The 26,316-nt window shown below is 41.4% G+C and overlaps 1 protein-coding gene across 5 annotated transcripts in view; it reads left to right on the top strand.

Moving 5' to 3' along the window:
- The window catches only part of CPNE4 (copine 4), a 746,304-nt gene that overhangs the window by 540,264 nt on the left and 179,724 nt on the right, over positions 1-26,316 (top strand). For all 5 annotated transcript variants that reach the window (XM_055110462.1, XM_055110464.1, XM_055110463.3 and 2 more), the window contains one exon: positions 17,174-17,353. In XM_055110462.1, coding sequence (XP_054966437.1) covers positions 17,174-17,353 — 180 coding nt within the window. The remainder of the gene's footprint in view (positions 1-17,173; positions 17,354-26,316) is intronic.

The raw sequence follows: 26,316 nt of genomic DNA, 5'->3' as shown, positions 1-26,316 counted from the left end.
TACTAGCTAAGACAGTATCCTAATAATCTAAGAGAAGAGAGAATAGTGACTTGGCATAAAGTGGCAACAGTGGGGAAGGTGAGAAGCAGTGAGATCCGGTATCTATTTTAAAGGTAAGACAACAGGATTTGGTGGTGGGTTGGATATGGAAATGTGAGGAAAGGATGCATTTGGTATGACCCTAAGGTTTTCGCTTGAGCATCTAGAAGAACGGCATGGGAGGGAGGTAGTTATCAGGAACACTATAGGCATGTAAAGTTTGAGCTGCCTCAAAAGATGTTCAGGGGAGACCTCTGGGCCTGAGATATCCATTCATATATTTTATTTAAAACTATGACAGTGTATAAGATGACCTAGGGAGCCAGTCTAGAGAATTAAGCCTTTGATCATGCCAATATGGACAGCTGAACACAGACATTTCCTTATGCATAGATGAGGAGTTCCTGCCTGAGACAAGACCAAGAAATACCCAGCTGTATCAGTCACAGGCCAGCTCCATCTGAAGGCACAGTGACAGTTTGAGCCTTACTGCCTTATATCCCATATCCCATACCCATATTACCTTTATAAACTTCCTTCTTTCATCCATGACGTCTAGTGAATGTTTTGTCTCAAGAAGCCAATTGGTTCTGTGGGTAAAAGATAAGAAGTATCTCTTCCCATTCTGTGCTTACTATTCTTGAAAAAGAATTAGGGCAAGTTGCTTTGACATTCATACATGGTACAGAGAGAGGTAACTGGGATATGATGGGGTTGGGGGAGCAAACAAAATACAACAAATAAAAACCTGGAACAGAAAAACTGGCTTTGTGTTTAGCATTGCCAGGAGCAAAATGTGTGATCTTAGACAAGTTACTAAACTTCCTCAAGTGTCAGTTTCCTCACCTATAAAGTAAAGATATTGATTGTATCTACCTTGCGATGCTTGTGGCGTGTAAGTACAATAGCATGTAGTAGATGTTCAAGAAATGTCATCTTCTTTCCTTTACTGGCCATGGTGGCCAAGGAAAAGCCATTTAAATCCACAAAATAATCCTTAAATTTCCATGTTAGTTGTTTCTTCTCTACCAAACTGTCTACTTTCCTATAGTCACATTGTTTTAAGGTTACCCAGGATTTGTTTTAATCAGGTATGGTAAGACATGCAGACACAGAAATGACTGTCCTGAAAGAAGATGTTTATACTCACAGTTCCTTAGAAACAGGAAGCACAGCCACAGGGGGAAGCAGCAGCATGGGTCAGGAGGCAGAAGGACAGAGGGTAAAATGTACACAAGAGCCTTTTCTCTGTGAGCAAGAAGTGACAAGGCAGGGTAGGCAGGTGTAGGATTGACAGTTTAACTTCAGTAGCCTCTGAGGCAGAAGAACTGTCTCTAGCTGTACCTGGTGATTAGGGCAGGGCAATGGCCCAGAGTGTAAAAAGTGAATAAAAAAAGATGGTTAAAGGCAGGGGCTCTGGACTGGTTTGTTTGGCTCTGCAGGTGAGCTTTTACTGTCTCCAGGAATTAGCTAGCCTTGAGAGGACTGATCCCTCCAGGGTCAGCAAGTTTCCATGACTTCGAAGTATAAAAGTATAGAAAATAAAAAGCAGCCTGGCCAACATGGTGAAACCCTGTCTCTACTAAAAATAGAAAAATTAGCCCCGTGTGGTGGCAGGCATCTGTAATCCCAACTTCTTGGGAGGCTGAGGCAGGAGAATCGCTTGACCCTGCAGGAAGGAGTTTGAAGTGACCTGAAATTGCACCACTGCACTCTAGCCTGGGCGACGAGAGCAAAACTCCATCTTAAGAAAAAAAAAAAGAAAAAGAAAAATACATGATGAATATGTACATATTATGTTTTGTTTGTGTTTGTGCATTTGCATTGAATCAAGAAAAATGACCTCACATTTGATTAAGCAAAATCAAGGAATTGCAAATGAACCATAACCACTAAACATATCTTCTAGGTAATTAAAAACTATCCAGTCTCTGGCTATCAAAGCCAGAAAAAAAAAAAAAAAAAAAAAACGAACAAACAAGAAACCCACAAAACCAAAAACCCCATATTTAAAATCAGGTATAGAATTAGAATTTCAGGGTTGGAAGAAACCTTAAAAATGAGTTCATTCCCCCTCCCTTCCCCATCTGTTGCTTAAATTTCTTCTTCATGCCCATTAAGTGGTGTCTTTGGGTATTTCTGATTATATGAAAGGTCTTCCTTTATGGAGCCAAAATTTGCTTCCTTTGGTCGCCCACTGGTTAATTCTTGAAAGCCTGATGTCTTGCTGTACAAATACAAAAAACATTCAGCTCAGCTCCCAGCACAACTGCCAGATCAGATAAGATGTGTATAATGGGATTGCAGAACTGCTTTTACTATCACAATGAAGAGCCACTTGTATTTGTCACATGTGCTGTATATCTAAAGATGCTACTTATGATAATTTATTTTCTGTCTTTCTTTGAGCTGGGGCAGGAATGTCTCCACCACAAGGCACCACAGAGTGTGGCCAATAAACACTGCCACACAGAATATCTATCCTGTGCACTCAAGGATTTCAGCAGAATGAATGGTACCTTGAGTAACACATCTATTATAAACTGGACTCTATGCATTAGGATGGATGGAGATGTATCTAGCTTAATGCTGAATCCCTAGGGCCCAGTGCTGAAAAAATCATATGCACTCATTCAATCTTCCTTGAGTAAATAAGTAAATGCACGGAAATCAGTAAAAATTGCTAATTGGAATCATTTTGGAAGAATTTACTTTAGATGAATAAATAAGACATTTTAAAAGAAGGTTTTGGTTGCTATTTTTTTAAAGTCCTCTAGGAGGCTAAGTTTAGGCACTGAAATCATTGATGTTGTCACAAGAAAACAATATACCTTGGGTTATATTTCCTGAGCCCTCTAACCTGTTGAGCAAGGGGCCAGCATAGAAGGGCTATTATGTAGCTTCAAAAAGAGAATGAACATTGGGGACTTAGCACAGAGCTCGTGATAAACTCTTGAAGTCCTCTATCTATTGTTGACTTGCTACTTCTTTAAGGTCCTGAGAGTGCCCAGCCCTGTGCTTGTAAAATGTAGGCATGCAATAAACATCAATCACTTGATCATTTTAATGATGCTGACAGTGATGATACTGTGATGGGAAATTTCACCACTTAAGATTTGTCCCCACTCACTAATAGTTCTTTCACCTTATGAAGGATCCAGCAATGTCATCCCTTCATTGTATCAACATAATTAATGATAAGTGAGTAGGAGTGATGCCAGAGTATTAGTGGGAGGTGACTCTAAAAGAGACACGACACTCGAGACCATCCTGACCAACATGGTGAAACCCCATCTCCACTAAAAATACAAAAATTAGCCAGGTGTGGTAGCGAGCGCCTGTAGGCCCAGCTACTCAGGAGACTGAGGCAGGAGAATTGCTTGAACTCGAGAGGCGGAGGTTAGAGTGAGCTGAGATCGTGCCACTGCACTCCAGCCTGGGTGACAGAGCAAGACTCCCTCTCAAAAAAAAAAAAAAAAAAAGACACAATACTTCATAAAAAGAGGCACTGAATGTACTTAAAGACAGGGGAAGCAGAAATTTTAGAATGGAAAGGAGAAAAAGGAAGAGAAGGATTTTTAGCTCTTCTAATAAAGAAATTATCTTGTGACAGTCTTAGGGTAATTTCCATAATGATTCATTCAACCCAAGTGGTTGGTAGTGAATTGAAGATCTGTTGAGATTAATTTTCTGATTATCAATCCTGTTTATTTATCAGGAACAGAAATAGGAGAAAAAAGTCTGCAATTGGAGAGCTTTGTGGTGTGTGGAGTAGCTTGAATCTTCTAGAGTAGAAAAGGAGTTGATATCATCTGTGATAGTCTAGAACATTCTAGTACTCAGCCTATTGCAAGGTAGAGACAAGGCCCAGACAGTCATGGTTCAAGTAAAACAATGTGATCCCTAAACTCTGGGTGTCCACCCCACCATGCTTTCTCTCAACCCTTGTGTAAGCATCTTCAACTTTTTTTTTTTTTTTTTTTTTTGAGACAGTCTTGCTCTGTAGCCAGTCTGGAGTGCAGTGATGTGATCTCCGCTCAACCTCCGCCTCCCGGGTTCAAGCGATTCCCCTGCCTCAGCCTCCCGAGTAGCTGGGACTACAGGCATGCGCCACCATGCCCAGTTAATTTTTGTGTTTTTAGTAGAGACGAGGTTTCACCATGCTGGCCAGCATGGTCTCGATCTCTTGACCTGGTGATCTGCCCACCTCAGCCTCCCAAAGTGCTGGGATTACAGGCGTGAGCCACCACGCCCAGACAGTAGCTTCAACTTTTACATTAACTGTAGTAAAATGTTGCAAACTCTTTGGTTTCAAGAGGAAGTCTTTTAGAAACTAGTAAAACAAAAAGTGATATATATGAAAATAGGGCAGAAGGAGTGGATGCCAGTCATTGGGCCACCGTGGAAAACAAGCCCAGGTATTAAGTTAGTTACTGCCACATGGGCACTACCCTGGATTTGTCACTGGGCAGGGCCTGAGACTCATGCCTGAACAAAGCTGTGTGGCCCTACTTAACTGTGGAGAGAAGGCAGGGGGACCTGTGGCACATATTGAAATCTGCCCCAGGCTGTGAAGAAACCCAGCTATCTCTGCCACTCTAACTTCTGAGCTAGTTTCATGATGACAAGAATTTGTAGTAACTTGGATTTGGCTTCAGATAGAAGCTTAACATTTTAGGAGGAGGTAGGGGAGAGAAGTTGATCAAGAGAGACATCAGGGAAAAATAGAGGCAGGGTCTATGGAAATTGGGCAAAATACCAAATGCATTCATAGGTGTCTCATTTGTTTATTAATTTAATATAATAAAAAATACTGAACAAACAGTATGTTGTTGGCACTTTGCCAAGCATGGAGTATGACGTCAACTTGCCCCACTTGTGTTTTAACTTCTTTGCTGTCAGAGAAAATGCTTCTAAAACATGTAATAGAGATGTATATTTTCTTAACACTTCAATGCAAACTTCTTAAAATGTCTTTGGTTGGATATTAATATATGTATTTCATGACAGAGAAAGAGAGGGCTAAACAAGTTGGAAAAATATTAGAAAACCTAACACATTTATTTGCTACAGAACTCTTTAAGACCCTTTAAAATTGTTCTGCATGATGAGTTCCTAAGGGAAGGGTACAGTGGGAAGGGTTCTCAAACCTTATTTGACTGCAGAACAGTTTATTTTCTGGAGCTGCCTGTAGAGCTAGTGTTCATGAAACACGCTTCAGGAAATGCTGCTTTAAAGTATTAATCATCACATTTAGAGGACATGCAGTAACATCGGATGATAATGCTCTGCTATGTGAGCCCACCGTCTCAGTCTGGAGAGGTGTGAGGTCCTCTCTGACTGATGTTTGCACAGTAGGGTTCCTGGGCTAACTCATTTCCTGGCATGGCCTAGTTCCATATGGTTGCTTTTTTAGGAAACTGTTTTTTTAGAATTTTGTTTCAGATGTTGTGAGGGAAAGGCCTTACTAACAAAACCACAATGAAAGGCTGAATGTGTGTATGTGTATGTTTACGTTTAAACCCTGATGCTGAAGTGCTGGGCCCTAGACCTTGTAGGCACATTGTGCAGGAAGCTGTGAAATAAGCAGTTTGTGTGGTGAGATGAGAACTGCACCAGGAATCAGGTGATATAGCTGGATTCATACCTCAACTGCCAGAGTAGTTACAGAAATTTGAGAGTGTCTTTTTTTGGGGGGCAGGGGAGGGACAGGGTTTCACTCCTGTTGCCCAGGCTGGAGTGCCTCAATGCGTTCACGGTTCACTGCAGCCTCGACTCCCTGGGATCAGGTGATTCTCCCACCTCAACCTCCTGAGTAGCAGGGACTACAAGAGTGTGCCACTATGCCTGGCTAATTTTTTGTCTTGTGTTTCTAGTAGAGACAAGGTCTCGCTATTTGTCCAGGCTGGTCTTGAACTCCTGGGCTCAAGGGATCTGGCTGCCTCGGCCTCCCAAAGTGCTGGGATTACAGGTGTGAGTCACTGCATGGCCTGAGAGTGTCATTTTAATATCTATGGACCTACTCCATATTCCTCTACTAAAAATTAAACCTCACGAATAGATGAGGAATGACATACATGTGACACAGGAGATACTCCTACTCCTCCTATATTCAAGGCGGGCATTGCTAAGTGATCATTCTTCTCACTAAATTCAGACACAGCTACAGATATGTTCCCAACATCACATTTCCACCAATCCCTCAATTGAGAGACAGGATGAAACCCACTGCCATTCCCATCCTTAATGTTCTCTAAGTATTTAAGATCCAAGGTTACCGCTATCAAGAACATACATCTACAATCCTACCTTTTTCATGGTAAGAGCAAAGCGTTAGGGAGGGGTGACTGCCTCCTGATTTACAACAGAGTGCCATGGGAAAGAGAAGTGGGCATAGGGTGAAGGGCTCCTCCCTAACCAGTGGCATTTGGAGAAGGTCCACTTGGATCAGGGGACTAATTCACAATTTGGTCAATTGGGAATTGACTAATAAGCAGGACAAAACTTTATGATTCTAAAGGACTTGGTGAAGGAGAGGGAGTTGGAACCCGAGGAAGCTGATCCCAAGCTTCAGGGCAACCCCCATCACTTCACCCTTCCTTGGAACACCTATCGTGAGGAGGGTTGAGGCAGGCCTCAGCAAGGCCACCTTCCCAGTCTGCTGGCTGCTGAGCATGTCAGACCTGGGGTGCATATGCAGCATCCCGCAGATGAGTTCCTCTTCACTATTTTCAAACATCAATTAATAAGAAAACCAAGGCTCTCCATCCTCGGATGACCTCTCTGGAGGACTCCACAGCTGTAACAGAGAAATGAGATGGTGGGAACATCCTGTTAATAACCAACATCTGAGTGAAGTGAAAATTGCTTTACACTTGTGTGGGATTAGACTCCAAGCTTCTATAAACTGAGGATCTGACAGTCACTGCAAGTTCGAGTGACTGCAATCCAACACCTTCCTGCTCCCAATCTTGGCAGGCTCTGCCTGCTTTTAGCAGGCAGGCATGAATTTTGTGAGGCAGTTTCTGATTGCTTGATATTTATGTGCCAGCTTACAGCTGGAGTGGGGGGGTATACGGCAGTTGATTTAGGACTGAAAAACATCTTTTATGTTATAGAATCATATCTTGTCCTCTGGCCTGGAACATTTTGATTTCTCATGAGATATTCTAGGGGGGCTTTAGCCAAGTGGAAGGAACTTAAAGAGCAAAATATAACAAGAGGAGGAAGAGAAAGTTTGAAGATTGATAAACACTGTGCTGGACACTCAACAGTCACACTGAAGAGACTTTTCAGGGTTTGTTGCCCAGACGATGGTGTTTGGAGCATTGAGCATTCAGAATGGCCCCACTTGAAAAATTGCTGTGGTCAGATGGTACCTGAATATATTTGTCTTCTTCAAGAGAGGTGCTATGTCATGGGAAACAGCTTTAAGGGAAATCTCAAGTAGTTCCATCACTCGACAGCTGGGTGACCTTAGGCAAGTTAACCTTTTTGATTCTAAGTTTCCTCATGTGTAAAACGGTAAGTCATAATATATAGTTGTTGGGATGATTAAGTGGAATAAGGTATGTAAAGTGGTTTAAAGAATTCTTGGTGCATACCCATTGCTCAGTAAATGCTCCTTATGATCCATTGTTGAATAACATTGGGAAATATGGTGTTGTCACTAATAGGAAGTTACCACAAAAATCACATATGGATTACAAGTTTTCAAAGTTTTACAAGCCCATAATTCATTAATCATGAACCATCAGAATGGACACAATTTCACCTGCCCTTGAGATTTAGAAGCTCTTCCAGGTTCTGTAAGATCTTGAAACATTTTTAAGAGCATTAAGGAATCAATCAAAGTTCCAGCAGAAAAAGAGATGTTCATGAAGGGACCGCTTCAAGATGTGTGGGCAAGGTTAAAGTAACCAGCAAGAGACTCTGAGATGCCCTGGGACTAGCAATAGTCAGAAGCTACTATTAGAGGGACTTGGTGGGCGGGCAGCGGTGGCAGTGTTACTGGAACCCAGGGAGAGCTGGAGCTTTGCAGGAAGGGCGGCTAGGAGGGCCTGTAGACAGAGGGTACACCATGGGTTCCTCCTGTCTTCTAGTCTCCTACTGGTGCTTCCCATTGGCTGAAAGAAGGTGAGCTGGGCCAAGAAACCTGAATGAAACAATCCACATGTGGGCTGGTCTCCTGGTACATAGCAGAGCAGAAAGACCTGGGGATGTAAAGGAGAATGGATACCATATTCACTAACTCTTGTTTCACAAATAGGGAGTGTGCCAGTTAATGGAGTGCTTGATTGGATAAAACATCCAAATAAACCAACTTTGCCCATAATACGATTATTTCTTTCATTCATTCCTTATGTCCTATAGTGACATAAGCAGCAGTCAAAATGGCAGCTTCCAAAGAAGCAGGAAAGTATTAGCACATAAAGTCTGATCCAGAGGTTGGGGTGTGGTATTCAGAGTAGATCACACACTAGCCCTGGTTCCTGGTTGTCATCCACTTTGGAGCTGAGCCATAACAGTTGGAATATAGTATTATTGGTTCTACAACTTAACTGTGCATTGGAATCACCTGGGTAGATTTTTAAATTGCTGATGCATTGGTTCCCCGCCACCCCCACACAGTTTCCAAATTAATTGGTTTGGAGATCCCCAGGTGGTTTCGATGCAAGAAAAGTTTGAGAATTACTAGTATATATGTTGACATCACCTGGGAATCTCCAGGCCAATTAAATGTGTGTGTATTATACAGGATTTCACTAAACTACAGCAAGATAGAGCTGGCACAGGCTAGAGCAGTACTGTCCACATGTGGCTATTTAAATTTAAACAAAATATATTTAAATTTAAAATTCCATTCTTCAGTCCCACTAGCCACATTTCAAGTGCTGAATACCTACATGTGGCTAGTTTGGACCATGAAGAACATCATGGAAATTTCTATCACACAGCACTAGGACAGTGACAAGCCCCTCAAGCTGAGTGGACTAGGGCAAAAGACAATGAGGCATACAAACCAAGAAATCAGAAAACAGCCTCACAAACTGGACACTCACACTGGGGAAAAGGAACAGCTATAAAGGACACACGGCATTTGGCACTGGAAGATGTAGCTGAGATCTATGCTTCTGTGGCAAATCAGGCAGGATTGGCTCAGGCTCTGTGTGGATGGAGCCAGCAGCTTGAAGGTACTGAGGAGGCCAACGAAGGAAGGGGAAGACCCAGAACATATTAGCACTTGAGACCTCTCTGATGGTGCCTACGGGGGAATACTCATTTCATTTACTTCTGAGCCATATTCTTAAGCAAGGATGCAACCCTGCTGTCTGCTTTGAGTAGCATAAGTACCAGGCTATGTCTACTGGTGAAACGAATGTCTAGCTCTAGGTTCTCCGGCATGTTCATCCCAGGGGATCCATAAGCAGAACCCAGTGTGCCAGAGGCCCTGTTACTTGAGAACCAGGTTAAGTGCATGGCAGGAGGATGAAGGCAGGGTTCAATGGATTGAAAGTGGGAGAAAGACACTTGTCATGCTGGATCACTCGTTCAGTTTAATCTGGAGTATTTGAAGGTTTTACTGCTTGATGGGTGAAGAGTGCTTTTTTGGAGATATATCCATTAAGTGGTGCTGCCAGTCTGGATGTTTCTTAAGTAGAGTGGTGTATTTGTTTACTAGGGTTGCCATAGCAAAGTACCACAAACTGGGTGGCTTAAACAACAGAAATTTATTCCTTCACAGTTCTGGAGGCTAGAAGTCCAAGATCAAGATATCAGGATGTCAGCAGAACTGCTTCTCTCTGGGGTTACTAGGAAGAAATTGCTTAATGCCCCTCTCCTGGCTTTTGGTAGTTTTGCTGGAAATCTTTGGCATTTCTTGGCTTGTGCTGAGGAACAAGAGATTGCACCACTCTGCTCTCTTCCTTTGTGTTCACATGGCATTCTCCCTGTGTTCATGTCTGTGTCAAAATTTCCCATTTTTATAAGGACATTAGTCATATCAAATCAGGAACCCACCATACTCCAGTATGACCTTATCCTAAGTTAATTAATTCTGCCACAATCCTATTTCCATATGAAGTCACATTCTAAGATACTGGTATATGAATTCTGAGGGATAAAACTCAACCTATAACAAATGATATAGTATAATAAAAAGAACATATATTCTAGAGTGAGAAAGACTGGATTTGAGTCTTACCTTTGCCACTACTTTTCTGATACACAGTTTTATCATTTGCAAAGTTAGAATGATATATTTAATAGGATCATTTGTAAAATTATAAATCAGTGTTAAAATGAATCATTATTTTTATGTTTCCCTAGGAAAGAAAAAAATTGTTTCCAATTATACTATGACATATCAATTATAATATGCATCCCAATTTCAAAGATATTCCAATTAAACAATATATCATCAATTACAACATGCATCCCAATTTCAGAGATATTCCAATTAAACAATGGTATATCATTAATTATAACACGCACTCCAATTTCAAAGATATTCCAATTAAACAATGGCATATAATTAATTAAAACACACATACCAACTTCAAATATATCAAACTGTGAAATAAAAGTATGTTTTAAAGTTGATGAGGGTAAGGCTTGAAGAAGATAACATGTAAGTGCCTTCTGCCTGAGCAGAAAAGTTACCATCACTGTCAGTCAACACCTAATTTGCCATCCCTTTCAAGAAGGAATTTAATAATTTACTAGGCAGGAGGCAGCTTCCACCCAAGTTGTTAAGGAGAAACAAAGGCTGTCAAATACTCAGGCATTTTTTTAGTCCTAGGAAATAGTGAGCAAGAACCCCTGGTCCATGTGGCAGATCAGCCAGACAGCCAGAAATGATGCAACCTCAGTATGTAGACATATCACACAGAAATGGCACAAATCAATTCAAGTTTCCACATGAGACTTTTTACACAACCAGCAAACTGTTAAGGAGTTTTAATCCTAACAAAGTAGAAAATCCATTTAAATTGAAAATTAAAACCATGTCTCATCAGCACCAACCTATCTCTCTCTGTTGAGTGATTTTGAGATCTGCAACTTGTTTGTTGCAGCTACAGAGCAAGCCACTAACTCTGAGGCCAGTCACTTAAAATCAGCAGTCACAAGCAGCTGAAATCCTGAAATTGAATAATGCTATTTCTGGTGGCTTGGTGATTCATTTTATTATCTAACTTTTGTGTGGTTTAATATGTCTCCTTGGAAGTTACATGGTTTGAAAAATTGCCTGTAATAAATCCTTTATTTTTAAACATAAAGCCATTCTTTATTCAGAGAAAATTAGTTTCTCCCTACCCTCACTAAATAAATATTGACAAAATATTTAAAGAATATCAGTTTGAAGGAATACCTAATTATAAGCCTGCCCTGAGGGCCTCTTGTCTCTCTCTGGCCTATGATGTCATTCTTTACCAAGACCTATTACCCATGGGATGATAAGGGCCTGAATTTCTCCAGGAAACCTTAGAGCATTCAGTGACTGACAATAATTTTGGCTTTTGCCTTCACCTCCTCCCCACTGATAGCATCACGCGATTTAGCTCTCACCTCTCCCACAACTTTGCCTGTGGCAGTTCCAGCCCTTGGAAGTCCCAGAGAATAGATGGCCATTGTACAAATAGTCTTGAATTGTTTGTTGATGACACATTGTCCCGCACACAGCCAATTTTTTTTTTTTTTTTTTTTGAGACGAGTCTCGCTCTGTTGCCCAGGCTGGAGTGCAGTGGCCTGATCTCTGTTCACTGCAAGCTCCGCCTCCCGGGTTCACGCCATTCTCCTGCCTCAGCCTCCCGAGTAGCTGGGACTACAGGCGCCTGCCACCACAACGGGCTAATTTTTTTTTTTTTTTTTTTTTTTTTGGTAAGTAGAGACGGGGTTTCACCATGTTAGCCAGGATGGTCTCCATCTCCTGACCTCGTGATCCGCCCGCCTCGGCCTCCCAAAGTGCTGGGATTATAGGCGTGAGCCACTGCGACCGGCCACACAATCCAATTTCTATGGGCAGTGTTCAGGGCCCCCACTGTATCTCAGATATGTCCAGTGGATAAATCAGATCTCCAGAGACACAACTGCAGCCTCAATCATTGACTTTCCCTATCAGTTCCACATTTTATGTTTGTTGTCTGACTGATGCATTACTTTGAGCAACAGTGTTTATGAAAAACTGCTTCAAATTTGCATAGCTATATAGCATAGAGGTTAAACACACAGGTTCTGGAGCTTTCACATCCCACGTCTGCTACCTACAAGTTGTGTAAAATCAGAAAAGTTATGGCGGTCTCTCTATCTCCCAGTAAGAGAGGATAATAACAGTACCTACCTCATATTGTTATAAGAATGAAAACAGAGGGCTTGTCAAAAGATTTGAAAAGCTGCTTCATCAAAGAAGATACACAGGTGGCAAGTAAGCATACGAAAAGAGCCTCAGCATCATTAGTTTTAGGAAAACGAAAATTAAAACCACAATGAGAGACCACTCCACACCTACTAGAACTTAAAAAGTTAAGCAAAAATCTCTTTCACTCCTACATATTTACCCAAAAGAAGAGGAAATACATGCCCATACAAAGGCTTGTACATGAATATATCATGCAGTTTTATATGTAATAGCAAAAAACTGTAAACAATTCAAATGTCCATCTGTAATTGACTGGGGGCAATAAAAGGATAAACTACGGATAGGACCACATGAATAAATCTCAAAATAATTGCGTGAAAGATTAAAGACAATAAAAGACCACAGATTATGATATACATTTATATAATATTATAAAGAATACAAACTAGACTATAGTCTCAGAAAGCAGATCAGTAGTTTCTTGGGAATGGAAGGAGGGAAGGTTGAGAGGATGAGGATACGTAGGGGTAAGAAGAAAGTTTGGGTGCATGGATATGCTCACTCTCATGATTGTGGTGATGTTTTCACAAGTATATATGTGTCAAAACATATTGAATTGTATACTTTAAATAGATATATACTTTAAATAGATGTGGTTTATTATATGCAAATTATGCCTCAATAATGCTGTTTTTTTTCAAATGAGCACCATGATAGCAGGCCTTCCAAAAGTGTTCGTTGTTATTGACTTTATTATTAGACTGAAAAATGTTTTAGATTTTTTTTCTTTTTTTTGAGATGGAGTCTCGCTCTGTTGCCCAGGCTAGAGTGCAGTGGCGCGATCTCAGCTCACTGCAAGCTCCACCTCCCAGGTTCACGCCATTCTCCTGCCTCAGCCTCCCCAGCAGCTGGGACTACAGGCGCCCGCCACCACCCCCGGCTAATTTTTTGTATTTTTAGTAGAGACGGGGTTTCACCATGTTAGCCAGGATGGTCTTGATCTCCTGACCTTGTGATCCGCCCGCCTCGGCCTCCAAAAGTGCTGGGATTACAGGCTTGAGCCACCGTGCCTGGCCGTGTTTTAGATATTTTTAAAAGCTTCTCATGAGAAGCAATATTCAATGGTTGAGTCTCTCACCATCACACCATAATCTAGCTGCCTTTTTCCTTTCTAAGGATGCTCATGAATTGAGGAAAGTAGTCCAGACTTTGAGGTCAGAAGGCATGAGTTCAAGTGCCCACTCTGACATTCAATACCTTGTGCTGATATTTAACCTTGACTTTTCTCATTTGTAAAATAGTAGACAACTATATCACATGATAGCCATAAGAATCAAATTTTAAAAATGGATGTGAGCATGTTCTGTAAACTATAAAGCAATGTGAATTTATCAGTCATCACGATTAGGGAAGAGAGAAGATAAGCATTCACATTTTTGCAGACTGGATAACAGAGGGTAAGCAAGATTAAAATAAAACTTGACCTCACACAAGAGCATGAGATAGACCCTACATCTCCTCATTTCCCCTAGGACTGATGTTCCCACACCAGAATTCTCTAGAACACTTTTTTAGAGATTTCTGGGTCCTACCCTATACTCACTAAATCAGAATGACCTGGGGTTAGGGAAAAGGAATCTGAGTTTTAAAGAAAGCCCCCCACCACCCCCCCCAGTTGATTAGGATGCACCTGGTAGCACCAGTAAGTGAATGATCTTTTGGAAAAAACTGCCTTGACCCTGATGCCTCTCAATGAGAAATGAACAATCCTAAGCCCTGTTGCTCATGTGAAACCTGGATTTAGCCACCAGAAAAAAATAATGCATCTTCCATAATAACTGGAAATGCAGAATATTTTAAAACATCTTTCAAATATGCATTCATTATTGCAAGCACTTCACTTATTGTCATTTTCCTGCTTTTCCTGAGCAGTTATATTCAGGATTCATAGTGGCTTTCTGATTATCCTTGGAAATCGTCTGTCTTGCTAATGCAAATGTTTATCACTTAATGTCTTTCCATCTTGTCATTTTGCTCAAAAAACCAAGTCACTCAGTGCTGGCAGCTTACCTTGTATAGTGTGTATGAGGTGTGTGGCTTGATGCCAACATGAACTTTGTATCTATAAGGGAATGCCACTGGAAAATCAAGAAGTTAGAAGAAAAGTACCAGAATTGGTGCACGTCACTTATTTGTGCCCTTTGGGGCAGTTAAAGAGAATAACAAAGACTAGAGTTTCCATCACCTGTCTTCTATCATCTAAACCTATTCAGCACTCTCTTCCAACAACAAGGAGAGCAGGTGCCCTTTCTGTGTCTTGAGGATGTCAAATGCACCCACAACATACTTCTTGGGGTTATTTCCAAATCCTCTATCAAAAGATACAATATAAATATAATTAAATCTCTTATATGGCTCATTATTTCATGAATTTGGACCAGATGTTGCAAAAATGCCTCTAGGGGCCAGGAAGAGACACTAAATGAAGGAGAAAGTCCTGGAAGTTGCTGTGAGAAGTGAAGAGTAAATGCTTTGTCTAAATGGGACAGTCTCCAATTGTTGCCATGAAGAAATGTGGCCCAAGGTTGCCAGATATTCCAAGTTTTTCTAAAGGAAGGGTAATAAAAACAGCTACCTTATTAAGTGGGAAAATGAAGGGAAAAATACTTTGAGTAGGACAAATAAAGTACCTTCAAGTCAGCTTATGCCTGCAGACTACCAGTTTATGATCTCTAATTTCTATTATTCAAAACTATTATCCCTGAACAACAGAAAAATTATGCTGATATAGTAAATTCTTGTACCTGCACAAATGGCCAGTGGCATAATCAGTCCCATCACCCTCTGAATGAACATCATATAATAATATAAAATTTAGCTCAAATAGAAGCTGAGTCTTCCTGGGGAAGCTGGAACAGGCAGATAACCTTTGGTCAGAACAGTAACTTGTAAAATTCTAGTTAGCAATGGGCTGGAGATTGGTTTTCTGTATGCCTATTTATTGGATGGGGACATAATCAGAATCATACTCTTCTCCTTGCAACCCAGATTGTCCATCCAACCAATAATGGCAGGTAGTGTTCCTTAAAGGACAATTCTCTCTCACATACATCCCTGCATATGAAGGGCTAGGGCTGGAGACAAAGCACTGAACTGAAGAATGTCAGGGGTGGCTAGAACAAATATCAGATTTTCTTTGCTAGACAACATGGACATGCATAATATGGTTAAGAACTGCTTTCCCTTTATTGAGAGACTATTTTCCTTTACTCATATGAAAGTGAGATAAATGCTTTTCATAGTTTGTGCTAACAAATGTCAGAAAACATCCAATAAACCATATTTCTATTTGAAAGCTGACAGTACATAGAGGTTCCAGTTGATTTGTAAAATAGGAAGGATGGGTATCTCTAGTACATGGATGCTATAGAATCTTGGGTTATCTATAACTTAGTCTTTAAAAGCTTCCCAAAATATAAATGGTTTTGTATATTTTTACTTGTGACAAGTATGTAGGAAAAGAGCCTTAGCGATAAGGATCCTAGTAGAAAACAGATGGCATACCCAAACAGTTTAACCTAAAGGACTAAACTCTGTACACGGGAATGGGCAGGGTTAAAAGAGCCAAGAAAGAAAGCGGGGCATCCGAGACATCAGAGATAGCAACAACAGGAAGCCATTACTACCCTTCAATGTGAAGGGACAAGAGAGAGGCACTATGTTACCAAATCCCAGCAAAAGCTCCCTGTGCAGAAGGAAGTCTGCTAGCAGAATGTGTGTGTATAGAGGCATGCCTGCACCTCTCTGTTCTCCCATTCTCTGATCTTCTGCGAAGTCCTCCATTTGGCTGACTCCAACCAGAACCCATAGGGCAAGGGTGCCAGGAAAATCAATCCATAGACATCAGCCTCCTATGTCACAGAATAGTGCAGAAAGTGGCAGAGATGTATTAATATCTGAGAGAGAGGGACAACTGAAAAACCATTATCACAGAAGACAAAGGAAATCATAGCTCATGGAATGTTAGAGCAGAAAGGAACTTTTCCACCTCTAATCTAATTTTCATTTTGTTGATGAGAAAACTGAGGCCCAGGGAATTGAAATGAATGGGTGAACATTATACACTTAATAAAGGGCATACTCGAGACCAAAGGCAGTTATTGTCTTATCTATTCTCATGGTTTTTCTACTTCATTATGCTGGAAATCATGGATTAGGAAACTTAGAGTAGAGTTGGCTAAAATGAGACACCTACATAGCACTTTCTCCATTACTGTGCCCACCAGACATCACTAATCAATTACAGATTTCTTTCCTCCTGAGCCTAGATGTGACCTCAGGCACATTAGGCAGGACAAGGTTGAATCAATCATGAAATGCATCAATCAATCATTTATGCACCTGCATAAACCCAGTGTACTCAAAAATTTTTACTGTTCATAATGTTCACCCACTCATTTCAATTCCCTGGACCTCAGTTTTCCCATCAACAAAATGACATAATGATATAATGATACAATTTTGTATAATGCAAACTCATACAATGAGCTCTAAATCTTCAAGTTATTTACATGTCTAACATTATTTTCTTCCCTAAAACTCGTCTCATTCTCTGAAGGTATTGCCTGTATTTTGTACTTTTGGACTGCCCACCCAATGACTTGCTGGGGAGCATTTATGGTTGGGAAGAAGGGAAGTGCTCTGAGATGAATTTTCTTGAATGGTAATAATAAAAATAATCCTTATCTCTGATAGGTTTTCTCTTTCTCCTTGCAGGTTGACAGGACTGAGGTGATTCGCACCTGCATAAACCCAGTGTACTCAAAACTGTTTACTGTGGACTTTTACTTTGAGGAGGTTCAGCGCCTGCGGTTTGAAGTCCATGACATCAGCAGCAACCATAATGGGCTGAAGGAGGCCGACTTCCTTGGTGGCATGGAGTGCACACTTGGCCAGGTGGGTCAACAGACATCCCTTCCTCCTCCTTGCCATCCTAGGGCCTTTCTTCCTGCCCCCTTTCCCTCTCTTCCCTCATCTAATCCTTGCTTTTTCCTATTGATTGTATGTTCTTTAACATGTAGCATTTTACAACTTCCCAGGTGGTGTCATATCCATTATGTTTATGTAAAGATGATTCTGCAAGTCTGTACGATTTCTTATTTTGAAAAATTCAGAACTTTCTCTTCTGAATTCCCCCACTGTGTCACTCATTTATTCAACAACTATTATTGAGCACTTATGTGTCTGGCTCTATGCTCTGTTCACATGTCTGTTATAGCCTTATCCTGTTTCACTATAAATTTCCATCTCCAACTCAGCTGTGAGAACCCCCATGCAGCAAGTATTTCTCATTCACATTTAGTCGACATCTCTGGTACCAAAAATAGCCCAAGGCAGAGGCTAAATGGATACCCAGTGAATGAATAAAAGCTCTTAATTTTCCCAACAATATGAAATAAATATCAGTATTATATCCATTTTATCAGTGAGAAACCTGAGACTTAGAGAGGTTAAGTGATTTGATGAAGGCTCTACCTAATAAGTAGCAGTGTTAGGAATCTACTAGGTCTTCCTGACTCTAAACTTCATCATTTTGCTTCTGTAATACTTTTCCTTTTTTCCTTTCCTTTCTGTTGTACCCAGAAATGCAGTAAGTGAGTCAAAAAGTAAAAACAGTCCCTGTGCCCAGATAGTGGATAATCTTACTGGAGAAGGCATAGTAATATGCACTTCAAATAGAGCAGTTCATTACAAAATACCCTGGGCTCTCTATACAAGGTCGTAGACCTTAAAGGAAGAGAGAGCTTTTTCTACTGGGTAGAGTCAAAGAAGGCATTGTGGGACCAAAATCTGAAAAAAACGTTATCTAGGGATTGCAGAAGAAAGAGTAGGGGAGACTTCCAAGTAAGAAAGCAATATAAGCAACTCATAGGGGTCACAACAAACGTGGAGGAGTATGGGGTGGGAAGAGACCACTTTCCCTGACTGAATCAAGATGCTGATTTACTGTGAAATTGATGAAGCTTTAACATCAGATCCCCTCTCTCATGTGGGCCCCTTCCATGGCTCTGTGTCACATTTTTATTTTGTACTTTTTTTCTCAAAGAGAGATTCCAAATTATATGTCTTAAGACCCACAAAATCTGGGTTCACCTCCTGTCAAGGTAAGGGTCAGGTTTAAGGGTTTGTCAGGAAGAGTCTACCTGACAAAGAGATGGAAAGCATATATATTTGCTTGTTCATTTGTGCTTACCTTGCTTCATGCCACTAATCACTAAAAGAAATTTCTCCCAGTGAGCACTAAGAGACAAAATAGACAGCTTCCTCAGTTCCCCTTTTCCAGAAAATATAGTGATTAATTTTCTTATTCCTTTAATGAAAGTCAAAAGGCCAATACTGAAATAGAGTTGAGGGGAGACAGAAAGAGAATCTGAAATATTCTCCATTAACATATGTTCTCTAATGACTTTTGAAGAGTTGATGGCAGATAGTTCAAAGAATCTTGCCAGGTACAATGTCCACTAAGTAGGTATTAAATGAATAAATGCATTGTGGATTTGAGATGAAATCCTGTTTCTATTTTAAAATGATTAAAATTGCATCTTTTATAGATATGTAAGCCATGCCAAGATTCTCCCTTAAACAATGGGCATCCCTCCTATGCATAAATTTTATATTTTGTCGCAAGAAATAAAGGTAGATCCGGCCGGGCGCGGTGGCTCACGCCTGTAATCCCAGCACTTTGGGAAGCCAAGGAGGGCAGATCACGAGGCCAGGAGATCGAGACCATCCTGGATAACACGGTGAAACCCCGTCTCTACTAAAAATACAAAAAAATAGCCGGGCGTGGTGGCAGGCGCCTATAGTCCCAGCTACTCGTGAGGCTGAGGCAGGAGGATGGCGTGAACCCGAAGGCGGAGCTTGCAGTGAGCCGAGATCGTGCCAGTGCACTCCAGCCTGGGTGACAGAGTAAGACTCCGTCTCAAACAAAAAAAAAAAGGTAGATCCGTGTGGGAATCATGTGGACTAAAGATCTTTTTTTTTTTTGGTCCAAAGCTTTGATAATTTTGTCTGTTTGAATGACCCTCAAACTCAAATCTTTAGTCCCTCACAAGGCTCATCTTTCCAAAAGCCAGTAAGTCCTTAACCTTGCAAGTAAGACGGGCATTATGCTAGGTGCCAGTGACACTGTGGTGAGCCAAAAACAATCCTTGCCTTCAAGCAGCAGTTTAGTTGGGGATAAAGATGGAATGAAAATAATTACACAACAATTAATTAAATGGCAATCATCATAAGCTTTGTTACAGAGAAGTACAGAATAAGAGAGCAAGCATTGGGAGACTGGCATCAGGCAGAGAGGGATCAAATAAGGCTTTCTAAGAGAAGTGACATTTACACTGACTTGAAGGGAGAGTGAGAGTGCATCAGGTGAGAAGAAAGAGGAAACACATTCTAAGCAGATGGGAACATTATACACAAAGCCTCTGTATTCAGGAAGGAGTTTGGCATATGGTGCAGAGCATCTTCATTTGGTTTTTCCAAGAAGCCAAATCTGAGGTAGGAAGTCAAAGGAGGTGAAGGAAACGCTACAGTGGAGAGGAAAAGTGAGACAGGATAAGCAGCCTACAAGGGAAAGTGGTCAAGTAGATACCACTGTACGTAACTGGAGCTTAATTCTGCTGGGGAAATTCTGAGAGCAGTGTAACGCAAACATTACAGATATTTCATCCTGGGGATGAGGGAACTGGGACATTTATACACTTTGTGTATATATACTCACATCAGCCATGAAGAACCATTCCTAGCCGGGCGCGGTGGCTCACGCATGTAATCCCAGCACTTTGGGAAGCCGAGGCGGGCGGATCACAAGGTCAGGAGATCGAGACCATCCTGGCTAACACAGTGAAACCCCATCTCTACTAAAAATGCAAAAAATTAGCTGGGCGTGGTGGCGCATGCTGTAGTCCCAGCTACTCGGGAGGCTGAGGCAGGAGAAACACTTGAACCCAGGAGGCAGAGGTTGCATTGAGCCGAGATCATGCCACTGCACTCCAGCCTGGGTGACAGTGAGACTCCGTCTCAAAAAAAAAAACAAAACCATTCCTGTTCCTAAGGTGGGAACATTAATCCTCCAGTCCTCCAACATTTCTGGCCTACTGTGCAGGTAGCAAACTCCAAATATCACAAAGAGCTTGCAAGCAAAGAAATACATATGCCGGTGGTCAAAGTCAGTGATGGGCACTCAAGTCATAGGGCCTGGGAATATGAGTGGGGAGCTGACAGCATCTGTGGATTGCCTATTTAATACCCAGTCACCCAATCTTGTAGCTGTTGACTCTGATCACTTTCTGATCATTTTATACCATGTGTCTATGTAGAAAAGAGCCCTATCCCTAGCTCAAGAGTGAATCCTGAGTGATCTCAGCTAATCACATGAATCTCATCACCCACTTGCAAGAGTTTGGTTTAGAGGTAGGCGTGTGTCCAGTAAGACATGTGGATTTTTCTTGGAAAGGTTTCCTAGCCTAAAACAAGAGACACACATGAAGAAACAGTTATTCTTTGCCTGTGATTCCTGGAACCACTACAGCCATCTTGCAGTAAGGCTGAGGATGAGAGTGACCCTTAGGGGAGGTCAGACCCAAAAGATGTGGAGGGATGGGCCTGACATTCTTTACCTGGGACCCACTCTATCTATGGATGCCTTATTATGGGAAAATAAAATGTCCTGTCATTGAAGCTGTTTGAGATGGGAATTTTTATTCCTTGAACTGAAAATATCATGATGGAGATAGCACATATGAGGAACTAAAAAGAAGGCCAGGCTGGCTGGAGTGGGGTGAACAAAGGGAAACTAGGGGGTTGTGTTGGATTAATTTTCTTAATCTCTCAAAAGAAGGAATGTGTGGAAGTGAGCACTGAGAATGAGATTACAAATAGTCCTTTCAAGATACGTTTTTGGTACTTTTGAAAGAACTTACATACTGATCATTTCATTTGACCCTCTTGACAGCGTGGGAAGGACAGGAATCATTATCTACATTTTATAACTGAGGAAACTGAAGATCAGAAAGATTTAATGTCTTGACAGGGCCTAAACTGGAAGTTAGGAGCTTTTGATTCTTAATCCAGAGCTTGCTTCTGTCATGACCTAGGGAATGATGAGAGGAGGTCACCTGTTCTGAGAACTCCTTCAAGATCACGGCCTAGATGAAGCAAATGAGCAGCAAGTGACTTGTTCAGTGTATCTCTAAACCATGTTTCCCAAACTGTACTGATCCACTTTGAGGTGACATGCTGGCCTCTCTGGATATCTTGCATGTTCTTTGGCAACCACCCTCTCATATTGTCAGCCAGGTGATTGGTGGGGTTGGCCTTTCCCACACTTTTGGGTAGGCACTAATTGGCTTAAATGAATCAGAATATTACATTTGCGTGGCCACAGTGACTGGCTCAAGGAAAGACATGATGACTCTTTTAACACTATAAATTTCATTCATTCATTTATTTCTTCTTTTAATGACATAGCAATTGCATGCCAAGCTTTCATAACAAACATTTAGCAAGTACCCTGGATATGCCAAGTATACCTGGCTAGGTGCTGGAGACACAAAGATGAAAAAGGAAGACAGAGGCCCTGCCTCAGAAAAGCTTATAATTATCCGAGAAACACAGACTGGTAAATAAATACTCAAAATGCATATTACTAAGCACTACAATAGAAATGTGAATCCAAGGGCTGGAGGGGAAAGACCTCTACCTAAAGTGAAGCAAGGGAGTCTTACAAGAAAGGTGTCTCTGGACCTGAATCCCTAAGGATAAGTAGGAATTCACCAACAGAGAAAAGAAATAAGGACTCTTGGGACAAAATGACTGGTACACGCAAAGACACAGCAGCATGAAGGGAATGACAGAGAACTCTTAAGTGACTTAGCGTGGGTGAGCGGTCAAGTGAGGATGTGAAAAGGATAGAGGATGCCAGACAGAAAAGAAAAAGCCTGGTCCTGATGCTTTTAAGTGTTTTTCTCTAAACTTTGGAGAGCCTGGACTTGATGCACTGAGGTCCTAATTGGGGAAAGGACAAGATTGGATGTGTATATTAGAAAGATCACTTTGGCCGGGCGCAGTGGCTCATGCCTGTAATCCAAGCACTTTGGGACGCTGAGGCTGGCGGATCATGAGGTCAGGAGTTTGAGACCAGCCTGGACAACATAGTGAAACCCATCTCTACTAAAAATACAAAATATTAGCCAGGCATGGTGGCAGGCGCCTGTAATTCCAGCTACTTGAAAGGCTGAGGCAGGAGAATTGCTTGAACCCGGGAGGCAGAGGTTGCAGTTAGCCGAGATCATGCCCAGCCCAGGCAACAGTGCAATACTCTGTCTCAAAAGAAAGAAAGAAAGAGAGAGAGACAGAGAGAGAGAGAGAGACAGAGAGAGAGAAAGAAAGAAAGAGAGAAAGAAAGAAAGAAAGAAAGAAAAAGAAAGAAAGAAAGAAAGAAAGAAAGAAAGAAAGAAAGAAAGAAAGAAAGAAAGAAAGAAAAAGAAAGGAGGGAGGGAGGAAAGAAAGGGAGCGAGGAAGGAAGGAAGGAAGGAAGGAAGATCACTTTGGCATTCCCTATAAACGGTGGATGGCAGGGAAACCAATTAGGATACTAGTGCAATAACAGGAAGGAAATGCGGGCGGCAGTAGTTATGTAAACTGAAAAGAGGGGGCCAGAAAAGAGCCTGTCCAAGAGCAGAATCAACAAGCCTTGGAGATGAGGTGAGGGAGGCGGAGTTTGCAGGTGTCTGGCTTAGCTAACTGGGGGAGTGATTTGGCTGTCTTTAAGGGGAAATCAATCTTGCCCAGGATGGGGGTGAGGAATATAACATGATGCTGGCCTATTAAATGCAGATGTCTGTGGAGAATTCAGAGGAGGGTGACAATCGGCAGCTGACATGAATATAGAATAGACAATATAGATGTGGGAGCTTAATCCCTATAGGTGATAGCTGCTAATATTAGAGTGGATGAGATTCTTCGAGGAGGCTGTTTTATCTTTACTTTTGAAAGGAAATTTTTTGAACATGCCATATATAAACAAATAATAAAGAATTAAAAAATCAAGGCATATGTAAGGACATCTCTTTCCACTATCTTTCAGATAAAAGTGTGAACTCGATGTTGTCTTTAAGGGAAAAAAAAAAAAAAACCTTTGCTGAGTGTTTTTTACATGGAGTAATATGCCAGACAAATGCATTTGTACTAAAAGCTTTGTGAAGGACAGGCAGAACTTTTTACCCTTTGTGGTTTCACAGGTTTTGACACTTTGGCGTGAATGGGGGTTTTGCTCTTTTCACTAAATTGCTCTTCTCCAGTATGATCAAGCAAAAAGAAAAAACATCAACATTTTCCTTCTTTAAAACTCCAGAGTAAAAAGAAGGTCCTTTTTCCTGTGTTCTGCCTAGATAGGCAAGGAATGGCTAGATGCAGATGTTGGGCACCCCCGGGCAGGGCAGGGTCAGAGTCTGAGGCCCTGTTTCCTAGTGCTCACGTGTACATGGTGTGGGGCCTGATGGTCTGGGGTCAAATCCCAGCTCAGCTGCTCTCAACTTGTTTGTCCAGAGGCAAATTCTTGCAGCCACTTAAGCCTCAGTTTCTTCATTTGAAAAATGGAAATAATAATAGTGCTGACTTCAAGAAATATTGCAAGGATCAAGTAGAATAATGCACATAAAATGCTTAACAGAGTCCCCGGCATGGAGGGAGCACTCGGGATGGGGAAGCTGTTATTACTGTGGCAAGAATCTAGGAAATGATGGGAAGAGGCAATGCTTGTAGAGACCAACATGTTTTCAGAACAAAGGGGGAAACATAAAGGGTGAAAACATTGTGAGAGAGCACCTACGTCCTGGGCAAGTATAATAGTAAAACTGAACTTACATTGCTCAGGTTTGTCAAGTATTTTACTTAGTTGGATTTTAAATATTGTGTGTGTACACACACGTACACGTGTATTTATTCTTCTGATACTATTTTTAAGTAAAAATTGTTTTAAATCAGGTCTCTGAAATATAATTTGGGGCAATTATTTTAATTTGGGCCTTAACTGTGGCAAGACAGGGATTGCCACAGTTAAGGCCCTAAAGGAAAGATAAAGTGACTTCCCCAAAGCCACACAGGAACTCACACATTCAGAGTCTGCCTCCTGAAGGCTGCTGTAGTACTCGCTCTGTCTGGCTGAGTTTGCCACATTCTCACTCAGCCTTGTGAAACAGCAGAACTCCTGGCCTTTAGGAAAGGAAAATAGAAGCCTTAAGCATGCTAGAAACTGGCGTTTGTCATAAAGCTGAGTATAAGCACAGCAAGTGACTTCACACTGAGCAAAAATGCCAAATAAAGCAAAGAAGGCTGAGGTCCTCAGGGAAACTCAAGGCAGAATTGACCATTCTTGACAGATGGATGAGGGGGATGCATCACGAGGACATAGGGTACTCAGAAGCTGCCTCTTTCTGGGTAAGTTTTGAGACCTTCCTTAGATTTCTGTTGCCCAAAAGAAATCAAGGAGCTAAGCCCCTCTTCTGCTACATCCAATAGTGGGTACGCCAAAGAGAGATGTGATCCTTCACTGCCTAGAACAGCAAGCTGACCTTCTTTAATGTGATGCATTTATTTTCTCTTTCACTGCTTATTAACTCATTCATTCATCCTCATATTTTCCCACTTCATCCACCAAAGACAGTGGAACTGAGTCATAAATAAGAAAAATAATTAAAGAAATTTTTAAACTCCAGGCACTTTTATTTAGTAGGCACTGAGTGAAGCTGTTGCTATACTGCACTTCATTTAATCAGCACAACATCCCTGAGAGGTAGGCACTACCATTATTACCATTTTACAGCTGAGGAAACCGAGACTGAGTAAAGCTCAGTAAGTTATCCAAGGTCACCCAGCAAGTTGTCGATCTCTTTAGCTCCAAAGCCCTGTATGATCTTTTCCATCTATTCTAATAGCTTGTCACTAACTAGTATAAATGATCAAGTAGCATCTATGAATGCAAAGTCAAATTGGAGTTGACCTGGCTAGTTTTTGGTGTCTTGTTTCTTCTTAAGTTTATTTGTCTTACACAGAGCTGATACAGACAGACTAGGAATCCTTTTGCAGATAAATGGGCTTGATCATCTTCCCTCTGGGCTTCTCTACTGAATTTACTTTAAATATAATATGGCTTCTTAAAAAATGGCAATGTGTCAACCTCTGAAAACCAGAATCTTACAAACTCATCACCCAGAAGGTGCATTGCTCTGGCCTTCCTTTCACCTTCAACCATGATGAAAAATCCCTTATCAAAATTCAGTGGTTGCACCTGGGTTTCATCATTGCTTTTCTTGTAGGCATTTTCTCTTCTCAATGGTTTGGAAGACAGTTATGACTGTGTGAAGTCATCTTCTCTTCATTGTTGTGTGGCTGTTCTTCAGTGTATGTCTCCTCCAGAAGTTCAGAGGACACCTGTCAAAGTCAAGAACTTCCTGCTTCCTGTCATCATAAGTGGGGCTGGGAAATTCGTGACACCTTGAAGAAGTCGTGGGCTGTCAGGAGTCCTCTGACCCTTATTCATGAGGGAGAGATTATATACCATCTTCCCTCAGGGCAGTGGTTCTCAAACTTGAGCATGTGGCAGAATCACCTGGAGGCATATTAAAATACAAATTGCTAGGCCTCACCCCCAGAGTTACGATTCAAAAGATCTGGGGAGAGATTCAATAATCTGCATTTTCTAAGTTCCCAGGTGATGCTTATTCTGCAGGTCCAGACATCACACTTTGAGAAGCCCTGCCCCAATGCCTCATGTAAGAGGATGCTAATGAGTCTTGGACACTGTATTACTAGTTTCAATCAAGAAAGGAACCAGTGTTTTGGGTAATTATCTGGAGAAA

This window comes from Pan paniscus, chromosome 2 (assembly GCF_029289425.2).
Source record: "Pan paniscus chromosome 2, NHGRI_mPanPan1-v2.0_pri, whole genome shotgun sequence".
Lineage (NCBI taxonomy): Eukaryota > Metazoa > Chordata > Mammalia > Primates > Hominidae > Pan > Pan paniscus.
Note: the sequence above shows the minus strand (reverse complement) of the source record. Positions and strands in the feature narration are given on the sequence as shown.